This window comes from Rhamphochromis sp. 'chilingali' (assembly GCF_963969265.1).
Source record: "Rhamphochromis sp. 'chilingali' genome assembly, chromosome: 8".
In the NCBI taxonomy this organism is placed as follows: domain Eukaryota; kingdom Metazoa; phylum Chordata; class Actinopteri; order Cichliformes; family Cichlidae; genus Rhamphochromis; species Rhamphochromis sp. 'chilingali'.
Window position 1 is genome coordinate 7,424,754 of NC_137935.1, and position 12,037 is coordinate 7,436,790.

General features: G+C 39.6%; 2 protein-coding genes across 2 annotated transcripts; one reads left to right on the plus strand and one right to left on the minus strand.

The window, feature by feature from the left end:
- The first annotated feature begins 2,578 nt into the window (after window positions 1-2,578).
- On the plus strand, window positions 2,579-5,772 carry ttc36 (tetratricopeptide repeat domain 36). Its single transcript, XM_080889334.1, has 4 exons — window positions 2,579-2,603; window positions 4,325-4,449; window positions 4,656-4,844; window positions 5,438-5,772. Exons 2-4 carry the CDS (start codon window positions 4,344-4,346, stop codon window positions 5,704-5,706), a joined length of 564 nt encoding a protein of 187 aa, XP_080745460.1. The 5' UTR covers window positions 2,579-2,603; window positions 4,325-4,343; the 3' UTR covers window positions 5,707-5,772.
- A 785-nt stretch (window positions 5,773-6,557) lies between these two features.
- Window positions 6,558-10,354, minus strand: LOC308401047 (F-box only protein 40; the record flags this gene model as incomplete). The annotated part of the gene is made up of 3 exons (XM_080889107.1): window positions 6,558-6,740; window positions 8,368-10,239; window positions 10,343-10,354. 3 exons carry the CDS (start codon window positions 10,352-10,354, stop codon window positions 6,558-6,560), a joined length of 2,067 nt encoding a protein of 688 aa, XP_080745233.1.
- Between the last annotated feature and the right edge of the window lie 1,683 nt (window positions 10,355-12,037).

Genomic DNA, 12,037 nt, shown 5'->3' on the forward strand with positions numbered 1-12,037 from the left:
AGAAGGACAGACCCGAGGCAGCTGCCGGTCCGAGTGTCAGGTGAACTGAACTTCAGGTAAGAAGTTATGACCTGCAGTCTATCTGGGTCAGATATAAACTAAGTTTAGGTGGAGTTTATTTTCGTTGTGCTGACTTTTTACAGTCAGTTACAATAACTCGTACTGGGTACTAGCTAGCATGACAGAGTTTCTATACAGCTGGGTGGGTGCTATGATGTTACTGATAGTGAACTTTATTTTATTCATAAGGTTAGTTAGTAGAGTTGCCAACCGTCCCGTAAAAAACGGAATCGTCCCGCATTCAGAGAAATTATTACGCATTTCGTGTTGAGCTGAGAAGGGACGCAGTTTGAGACACAAATGTGGATTTATTCTGTGGTTAGGCTGCATAGCTGCCTCTTCTTCATTCTCTCCCCTCTCTCTCCTTTTGCTACTTTAATCATGAAACTGATCAATGATCAGCTGATCGGCTTTTCTTTCTCGTTTGTTTATCGCCCACTTTGCGCCACAAAGAGGAAACCGCCGGATGTCGCGCTAAAAAACAGCAGCATGTTTAAGCTTGATCAGCTGTTGTTAGAATTTATTTAATATTAATTTCTAGTATCAGCTGATGTTTGCTGGAGCCACAGCTGTAAAAGCTGCTGGTCATGATATCGGTTTGTATATCTGGTGAGAGGGAAACATGAAGATGTAACCAGGAGATGTCCTTACTGAATCATCAGAGCTGAACAGGTGATGGAGAAACAGGTTTACCTTTTAGGTGACATGAATGAGTTGAAGGGAAGTTATGAACTGTTTCTGAGAGACAAATAACACCAAGATCCTTTTCTACGTAGCTGACAGCTGGTAACTGTGCAGGGGCGGGTAGGGCATTAACAGGGAAAGGGGGGCACTAAGAAATACTTTCTTATTCTCATTTAAAATGTCTGGCTGTTATTAAATAATTATCTGAAGCTTACAACCAAAGTTTTTATCAGACATAAAATGTATAGCAATCATACATATACCAACAAGATTGTACATCACTGTCACAACAGCATTTGTTTTCATTTAATGGCTTTAATACCTAGGGGGCCGGTCTCTAGTCTAAATGCCCGGGCCGATTTTTTGTCTCAGTCCAGGCCTGGGCACGACACGCAGTGAATTAATCTGAGAAGGTGCATTAAAAATATAAATGGCCGCGCCAGCGATGCACATCGCAAATCAGCTCGCATAGACACATTAGTTGTACCTCTTCTTAATGACAGTATCTTAGCTAACAAACCCAACTACTAGATTCAACTTGTAATTGGCTAAAAATAACTTGGGACGTTGTTAGCTTTCCGCTAAGCACAGCATCAGCACCACGGAAATATATGGATAAATCCGTAGACTCGAGACACAATGCATTTTTGTGACTTTCAGGCGTATGGACCAATGTTTTATTTTCTGATCAAACCAGAAATCTTTAATGAGCAGCTAGATTTGACTCACATTAACTGGCTGAGTTAATGCCAGTTAATGCAACATTAAGGCAGCTGGAATCCACAGCTGTGCGTGTTCATGGAGCTTGCATTTTCACCTGCTGGACATCACTACCTGACAAGTTTAACTGTCTTCAGAACATTGCAGAGGCCTTATTGACAGTATTTGGCTCTACATGTCTGTGTGAGCAGATTTTTTCTCACATGAGTGTCCTCAGGTAGCCGTCTGAATGCTGGACACTCGGAGACCTGTGTCTCTGAGTGGGAGACCAGATATCAGATTAACATGTGTGTCTCTGTATTAACAGACATGCCATATTGGCTTAGTTTATTTTTCTTATCATTGTTGTGAGGAGACCATAAATAGCATTTGTATTTTCTGTTGTACAGTTCATTTGCTGTTATGGAGTTCTTGTTATGGATTTGTTTCAAATAGCTGATAACTATTCGCTGATAGCTGCCAACATCTGCAAACAAATCTAATTCTATAAAGTGGTTCTTTATATTGTGTGTGACTTCTGAGGAAATTTTAAATGGCCATCAGAAAGGTTGCCTACCCCTGCACTAAACACATGGAACCACTAACAGAAAAATAAAACAAGAAGTCACTAACACAGAGACGAGGACTGAACACAAGAGAAGACAGAGGAGACAGGAAGGAAAGAGAGACTAACAAACCTGAAGAGTAGAGGTGCAAATAATAAAACAATAGGAAAACATATGATCAATCAAATTGGTAATGAAATTCATGAACACAAGGAAACACAAAAAACTATTTAAAAAAAACCCCGACAAATATAATCCACTTTCAAAACTAAAAGAAATTATAAACCAACCAAAACTCCAAACTCTGTGTCATTGGCCCACACTGCTGTTGTGCCAGTACATTAAGTACCATAGATTAGCAGAGCTTTATTTGGATATCTACACATGCTCAATTTAGTATTTCTGAAAGCCTTTTGATGACAATTATAAATGTTGAGAAGGTCAGAACTGTGGTAAAACTTGTGTGCCCCAATGTGGGTACATGTGGTTAAAGGATCATTACTGTGGTACCAGCCTGTACTACAACTGAAGGTTCTGGGAAACTTTCAGTTGTACCACTTTACAGCAACTTTACCAAGCACCTAGACTGGATTGGTACGTATATAGTGCTTTTGTTACTCTAATTGAACACTGAGAGTTCTTTTTACCTTATCATCTACACATTCATAGAGTGCTTCAATTCTATGCCTAAGCATCTTGTTTAACATGTATAGACTAGCATAAATCCATCAGGGGCTATTCGGGGTATATTATCAGTTTGCAATATGAAAACTGGAAGAGACGGGATCAAAACACCAACCGTATGATTAACAGACAACCCACTGTACTTCTTGAGTCACACTCACCACAAACATGTATTGGAACTTGTTGAAATTGCACTAAATGCAAACCTTTACATAGCTTCTTTACATCAAAAATGAGTTATTATGCAATTGTTTTATTTCTCTACGCAGTAATTTGAGATATACTAAGAGAAGTACTAAAATAAAGCATAAATTCTATGATAAAAGCAGCACAAAGGAGCAGCAATGATATTAATAATCACATACAATAAAGCAACATTTTTTCTTTAGAGGTATAAGAGCTCAGTTACCTGTAGAGAGCACAAGGAGAGTGATGAACAGAACCATCATAGATATTTTTACTGATGGTTCTCAGTTTTCAAATACGCAAGTTGATCAATGTGTATATATACTTTGGTACAGATATTGCTAAGTGGAGGAACATCTGCAAGCAGTAGGGATGATAGGCAACTATAGCTTCTGATCTGTGTGGATGCGGCATCATCTTCCTTCCTTCCTGTGTTTTTAGTACCACAAACAACTTACTAGAGCTTTCTGAGAAACAACCTCTTGCACAAAATCCACAAACACCCAAATGTGTCTATGCAAGGGTCTCATGTTTTTTACATGAGTTTTTTTTTTCCTGTGTTTTTGAGACTAAAATCAAATCATCAGTGGGATTTGATTTTCCTGGAAAATTTTAATAAATTGAATAAAATGAACAGTAAATTTTGGGGCGATAAATTGTTCAAAAATTTAGCAAACCAAAGGAAAATAAAAGCACCCAGTATTTGTTGTAACGGTTATTATTTTATGATAAAGTCCTATGGCCAGCCACTTTATTAAGTAAATCCTGGTCACTTAATTTGGCGCACCTGTGTGCATTCACCTGTGGCCACTCTATTAGGTACACCTACGGTCTTATAAAGTAGCCACTTTGCCACTCATGGCAACAGTTTGTGTGGTTAATAAAATGGCCCACCATGGATAGAGTATGCTTATGGATAAATCAAACAAGCAAACACAAACTATCATATAAAACATTAGGGTTATTCTGTCTCCTTCTACCAAAACAACAAGAGTCAAATGAAGCCAGGCCAACAGTATTTGTATAATACTATTCAAACATGGCAAGAGTGTTTTACAGAGGGGTTGAAAGAGACACTAAACATATGTGAACATGTCATGATATAAAGCAAACACATACAATCATGATAAAAATGAATCTTGATAATATACGAACTGTAATAAAGTGAACAATAAGAGTTTTTCCAATGTTTACAGACGTCCAGTTTATTCTGGTGTACTTATGTCTGTGCTGTGCGGTATGCAGTTTTTACTGGCCTGCATTTCTTAGTTAACAGGATGCAGATGTATTTAGTGCCAGAAAATCTCAAAGTCCACCTCTGCTTCCGCCCCCTTCTCTGATTGGCTAATAGAAATGGCAAAAGTTAGGGGAGGAAGAAATCTCTGTCCTGCTGTAATTTTGGTGGAATGATTTTTTCTTCCTGTCTTTCTCTCCTTGTTTTGCAGACACCAGTAAGACAGTAAGATGGCCTCGGCACATGACAGAGCTGTACTGCAGGCTATATTCAACCCCACCACCCCCTTTGGAGACATTCCCGGCCTAAACCAAGAGGAGGAATTAATTGATGATGGTGAGCATGAGCTTCTGACTGGTGTGTCTCAACATATCATGTCACAGTATATTGAATTTATTTGAACACATTCCATTTCTGGGCTGCGAAAAACATGACATTGTAATCCAAACTGATTTCCGAGTGACATTTCTCTGTTTTCCTTTCCACGGTACCTGTCAATTGAGTTTGAGTCCTTTTTCAACCTGTTTATCTCCTCCTGCCAGACAGTGGCTTTGACAGAGAGTTGCTGAAGCAAGTGAAAGAGCTGGAGATGCGGGGTGTCTCAGCAGCAGAGACTGGGGATTTACAAACTGCGCTTCAGCTGTTCAGCCAGGCAATCCAGATTCTTCCTCAGCGAGCCTCTGCCTATAACAACCGGGCACAGGCCCTGCGACTGAAGGGGGACACAGCAGGTATGTGCAACAAATTCAATAATAACCCTTTCCAGAGATGCCATGGTGTGCCAACTTATCAGACTGCCGAGTCTAAGGCCAGCGTGAATACCGGAGCTTTGTCTAGCTGATGCACTTTGTCAACAGCGATGGTGCTCTGAGATAGTGTGGTGTTTGGTTGCTTTTACCTGCTGCCTGACATAAGAAGGGCAGGTTTGTAGGCAAAAACAACAGTCCTTGACTCACTAATGACTAGCATGTCACTAGCAACTGCAGATTTCTAAAAGAACGTCTATTCATCTGAAAGTCATTGTTATGTGTTGTTGAACCAGTAGAACAAGGATATTACTAATACATATAAAGCTTTTGAATGGATAATGCTCGGTTATGAGCAGTTTACTTGAGAATGACTTTTTGTTTTTTCCTCATTATTTGATTTCCACAGTACTTGAGAGAAAAGTAGTTCAAGCACATTTCAGCTGTGTTTATCAGAATGAATTTTTCAGTAGCCTGACCCAAAGCCAAAGCTGAGTATCTTAGAACATCATGGCCTAAAAAAAAAAAAATCAACTTTCCAGACATGTGTTTGGTTCACGGTGCTGTTCTCTTTGCAGGAGCCCTGGGGGATCTGGACCAAGCGATTGCTCTGAGCGGCAGCACTGGGCGTACTGCCTGCCAGGCGCTGGTGCAACGAGGCCTTTTACATAGAATAGCACGCCAGAATGATGAAGCCAGAGCAGATTTTGAAAAAGCAGCTGCACTTGGAAGTGAATTTGCTCGACAACAAGCTGTGGTCCTTAATCCATATGCTGCCCTGTGTAACAAAATGCTGTCAGAGGTGATCAACAAAATGCGCAACCCTGAAACATCTGACATGCAGTGATGTAAAACATTAGATGTTCGTCTTCTCTGAAAGTCTGAAATCAATAAATTAACCTTTTTATGATGTTCTTTAAATTCTGTTCATTGTGCTGCTTTAAAAAAAGTCACGAATCCAGCTAAAAATCACATTTATTCACATATGCAGATCACACTTATTTCAAACTGAGTTGTTCTCATCACAAAGCAAGCACTGCTGTATTTTATTAAATATGACACATGCAGCATGTGATGTAATCTCCAGCATTAAAATGCCAAACCACACCATTTGATACAGATGGGATACTTAAGTTTTTATCCACTAGATGTCAGTCTTGTCATACTGAAACAGTCATCAGCGTTTCCCCTTCCTTGATTTTTCTTTCAAACATTGCCTTTCACCATAAGAATGAAATGTGCTGGAACAAACAGCACTTGTCATCTCAGTCATGCCAAATGGTTCATCTAATATCATGAGGATGTTCCCCAGGCAAAACATGCCCAAATGCGAAAATTCGAAATGCAAAAAAGACTTTTAGCATTCACGTTTCTCTCCACACTACACTGCATGACAAGATCCATCTCAGAGAATTTTGCACACCAACGAGAAAAATGATCTGAGTAAATGCTTTAAAAAAAAAAGGATGATTACATCACCAAGATATCCTGTTACACTAAATTATTCTTATTTCTAATATACGACAGATTGTCTTTCTGCAGGGCTTTAACACACTGCAGCTCTGATTTTATACAGCAGCTCTACATGCGGAGGCTTTTTCCACTTTTCAGATGAGTGCATACATGTTACGTCTCAGTGATTTCAAACAAGGCATAACTCGTGTTGTGGTCTGCCCGCTGTGCTCTGAAACGTGAGCGTTATCTTTTATGCTTTAGTTTCCCATGTTTGTCTCTGACCTCTCCCAGGCAGGGTAAAGCCACCGGCTCAGTGCGATCTTCTCTCTGGTAGAAGGAGCAGGTTCCCAGGTGATTTGACATGGAAGGAGTATCGCTGAAGCTCCATCTGTCCACAGAGGAAAACTGAGAGCTGAATTTCCAAACCTGTAAAACACAGAGGCAGAATTGAAGGAGGTGTGGGAGGCTGTCATGGCATCTATCAACTGTTTTGCAGCTACAGTATACTGCGATGAGGAGGAATGTATTTTTAAATACCATGGAATCTAGATCGCATAATACTTTTATCACATGTTAGGGCATGGTGTTATTTCTGTTTTGATCCGTGACAAATGTATACAAATTATGCAATTCATCTGAGAGCAAATACCCAGCTGTTGCCTACACAGTCTTATTAACATCCTATGTTTCCATGAATGATCACATATCTGACTTGTTATGGTAGCACTCTGTTTACTGGCAGCAAAGTCTCAGGCCATTCCACATCACTGATGTCATCGGCATGCTCTTTGTCTCATGATCACTGCAGTACAGAGATAGTCAATGCAAAAATATACACACGTGCATTGATAGTGTTTTTTGCTTCATTACCTCCAGCAGGGGGGCTTTGATCACACGTTTGTTAGCAGGAAAACTACTTTGTGTAGCTAAAAAATTATGAAAGCAAGTACAACCAAATTGCAACTGAAAAATAGATGTCTTATCTATCCCACCTTCATTTTCGCTGCTCACCAACAACAAGTAATTTTTTTTTACCAGCATATTTAATTTGATCTTCAAAAAATCTGGAACATTATAGTTGTGTTCTCAGTCAAAAGATTTTAATTATTTCATTTTGTTATAACTCCCTAGCTGCCAAATTCAGGTATTTCTGTAAACTACCAAAATTCTTTAATAATAATGATAAGCAGGCATCTACAGAGCCTGAAAAAGTTCTGCACAGCTCAACGTTTGTCCTGAAGAGATGGTACTTTAATGAAACATGCATTTAAATTTCCACAGCTCAGTATTCATAAATCTGAACCACTTAAAATGTGAACCCTTTACTCAGTTCTAATAATTCCAGAGAGGATTTAGTTAATTTCCGGCTCCAGGACCAACAGGCATCCTTGTGGGGTAGTGGCCTGAGCCACCAAGCTAGCTAACTGTGTGACTTTAACCAGGGTTCAATTCTAGTTGTCGTAGGTGAACCTCTAATAATGCCCAATTACAATCGCCTTATTTTTCTTTATATGCTATGTAGTGCTATTTTTTTTTTTTGTTTGTTTGTTTCTTCTGTTGCTGTTAATTAGCAAACCATTGCTTGGGCACCAACGTCAGGAAAGAAAACTAAATTTCATTTCCTTGTGGTTCCTGACCTTAGAAGAAGCTGATATTTTGCAAGGACACAGACAAAGGCAGTAAATCTCCAGGGTCTGATTCAGTGGGAACTCAATAACTGTTGCCAACACAACTGCGGCTCAGTTTGTAATATTGTTAGAGAGGACTATTGAGAGTCAGGAGTGTTTATAGTGCAGCTGCTGTCATACTGTATGAATGACTCAGATTTTCCAGTGAAAGTTAATAGAATGATGCCAGGTACTAAAGGGAAACTGATAGAGAAGTTTGACATGATGTAAATAAATAGAAATGGTAAAACAATATGGTGCACACACTTATCTGTGAATGCAATCAAATTTACAGGTCAGGGAATATAAAGTGACTATAACAAAAAAAAAAAAAAAACACATTTGCAAAAGAAAACCAATATATCTAGATAAATAAGATTACTTGCTTTCTTTTGGCAAATCCAGGAACTTCCTTCACTGGAGTGTTTCTTTTTCTCCCACTTGAGGGAGACCATCCCTCTCTCCTGCAGCAATGTGGCACACACTTCTCTCAATAGATGGGAGACTTGGGACAACTGAGACAATGTAAAACTGTCAAGGTAACCAGCAATATGCTGAATGATCTCCAAAGGAAGGCTGCTTAGGGGATCCAGATTTTGTGCATCATTCCTTTTAGGACTGAAGGTTTTCCCACCTGCACAGAGTGATGAATTGGCTTTTGGTTGGAGTACCAGAGTGCTGCCATCTTTGGAGAACTTAACTATTGCTTCCTGACCTGTTGGGTGAAACCTCATCTGGGTGAAAGTACAACCAAGGTATGCTAAAGGGCAACGCTGCTGAAACCAGCCATTTAGAGAGGCTTGTATGTCAGAATGCACGTTCTTGAAGTGAAAGCAGTATTCATCACGGCGAAAGTAGTGGCCACACATGTAGCTGAAGGCTGAACTTGTTTTGTTGTGTCTTCTAGTGACAGATTCTGCTTCGATGTATAAATAAAGACGACAAGGTTTACCTGCTATGACATCAGCTAAGGAAGCATCTTGCTTGAAGGGTGCAGAAGAAAAGATGTACGTTTGTGTTCCTATATCTGTGTAAAGACCATCTGTCGACACACTCTCTGAGATCGAATGTCCCTTCAGTTCTTTTTCCAGGGAGCACAGAAGTGTTGTGCTAACCTCTTCACACTTTGGAAGATCCTCAATTGAAATGCCCAGATCTGAAGTGTCAACACTCTGGTGTGTGGTTTGGGCCTTGCGCGAGGGGTCTTTCAAGTGATTGCGCTTTGCTCGATAGCTGGTAGGCACATTAAATGTTCGGACGCTTTTCACCTCAATGGGCTCCAGACTCCCATAGACAAAATCCTTTTCTCTTGGTGTGCAAGCAGCAAGTTGCCCAAAGTTAATCAGCATTACCCCATTGTGCACCAGATACATATTATATTCTGCAATGTTGACTTCTTTGCCTAAACGCTCAAGGACCCCATCTTGCCATGGTGCAAGGCCAGTGGCACCGTCCATGGTTCTGGCAGTTACAGGACATTCTCCACCCTGGTGTAATTCTTTCTGACTCTTTGATGATTCTTGGTCTTCCTTTTCTTTTCCTTTTTCTCCCTTATTCAGGTTTTTGATGGTTTGCTTGCATCCCTCCTTCTCCTTATTGAATATTTTCTCCCAGGAGCTATAATTTTGAATACTTGTCACATCTGTGCACTTTGCCAAAGTATCTCTCTCCTCTTGACTCAGTTCTTCGTCCAACTTTGCACTGCCATTTTCTGTATATTCACCACTGTCTACAGAACAGCAAGCATTATCTGCAGGACTGTTGATTCCAGCAGCAATGTTTTGCACGGCAGAATCCTCCAATATCAACTCGGGAAAAATGTTCTTCATTTTGATTGATTGAAACAGCTGCTCTTGGTCCCTATGAGCCATAGCAACATCAAGATTTTCCTCAGTGTTTACCACAGGGTTTTCAGAAACATTTCTATAAAAGGTCAGGTCACTTTCTGAAATAGGCCAGCGGTTCCACTCCTGAGAGCAACAGACCAAGCTGGCAGGACAGACCTCTAAGTGTTTGGCCAGCCTGTGGCGCAGCATGGTGAGAGGACAGCCATAATAAACATTAAGGCAAGGCACTATCTCATTTGGACAGAGAAGCTGGTGCTCTTCTTGCTTGCACATGTGGAGGCTTGCACCACAGTTTTTGTGACATTTCACGACTATACATGAAACAGAGGTCTGCGCAGGGACTTGACAGTGGACATTGTAACACTTGTCACAATGCTTATGATAGCCCACTGGCATCTTCATGCTTTTTACCTAATGAGAGAGATAACCCAGCACAGAAGGTAGTAACAGTAGTAAAATTTTCAAGTAGAGTAAGACTTAAACATTTCTGATAGTTTTAAAAAGTGAAAATTACTTTACATACCATTTTGGCTTAAGAACACAGCAGCGTGATCATCTAAGAACAAGTCAAACCAGAAACATGTTTACAGTCACATGCTGACCAAAAAACTGAAATTCACAGCTGATAAGTTGAATTATATGTTCAGGTTAAAAAGAAAAAAAATATGAAAACCACAAATCTCAAAGTTTTTCTTTGAAAAAAGCAATAAGAGTGGAGACAATAAGAGAAATATTTCTCACCCTTTGTTCCTTTGTTCACTGGCACCTCTGAATAACCTCTGCACTGTGTCTGGACAATATAAATAGACACAACAAAGGGGCAGACAGGCCAGTGGGACGGGGCACCATTGTCGCACAGCCATTAAGAGCCAAGGTCAAGTTACAGTCTCTACCACTGCTTCACACTGAGAGGGTGGCAATCAAAGCAGGTCCTCACATTCTTAAAAAAAAAGTTACCCTGTGCTTAAAAACATAAACATTTCAACTTGTTTGATTTACTGAGTTTCCAACATTATAATGTTAAAACTTTATAATTCTATTCCCACTGATTGAACTTATTTGTTTTGATTTCCTTTCAAAATAACATATTCCATAACTGAATGAATAAATTACTTAATAAATATTTTTTTTATTTGATTTTATAGATCGGTGGCATCTAAAATACCAAATCAGTTTTTAGATTAATTAAAGTTTTTTTTTCAGTGATTATTTAATTAATCAAAATTTGAACAATGCAGTGTGTTGGGTTAGGTTAGGCTCATGTCATGTCTTCCACTAGGTGTCACTCATACACTTTCAGAAACTCTACCAATGTTTCGCCAGCCAATTCTTACTACATATTAGTTACATTTACAAAGAGAAGAGAACATACTGTGTAGAGTTTCCTGCCCCATCTCATCAGGAGGAGATAAAACAGGAAGCCAAGGCCGTCACTTAGGCACCGTAAGATAGAAAGAATATGGTTTAGGCTTTATGGCCCTGGGAAGAAGCTATAAGAGTAACTGTTAGATACTTCGAGATGTTGCCAGACACCCTCCTGTGCACATCTCCTGTCCGGACATTTGTAATGCTCAAAGTGTTGTATGGAATAATGAGAATCGTATGGAATAAAGAGATTGTTGATTGAGCATTTATACACCGTGTTGCTCTTCCTTCAGCCCAAAGATCAAAGAATTGGGGTATTTAACACTATACAAATTTTATTGATGTTTTTCGAGGCTTTTTGAACTGGAAACTGATGCAATTGTGGGAAACATGGTTCTGTCGGGAATTATCTTCATCAAACAAAGCACTGGTTTAATAAATCAAGACTAATCCACTCTAAAAGTCTAGTAAGCAGTAGATCCAAATAGTGCATATTTGAAAATGTTTACATTGTTTCTCCCCCATTCTCTTTCAGAAATACTGTGCTATGGTACAAATTGGGAGACATTAAACTTGTTAACTAACTCTAACTAATTACACTCATTCAAAATGAGACTGGTGGAACTACCCTTTTTTATTTAACAGCACCATCCTATAAACATCTACTGACACCTGTTTTCCACCCTATGTTAAATGTGCTGTAGACTGAATTTCACAACTGGCATCTGGAAGTTTGGAAGTTTATTTTTTCTTTTCACCTGGCACAGATTACAATGCAGAGCTTATCAGAGGCAGCTGGTTCACTCTCTATAGGCTCTGCAATCAGCATACATTACATCGAGCA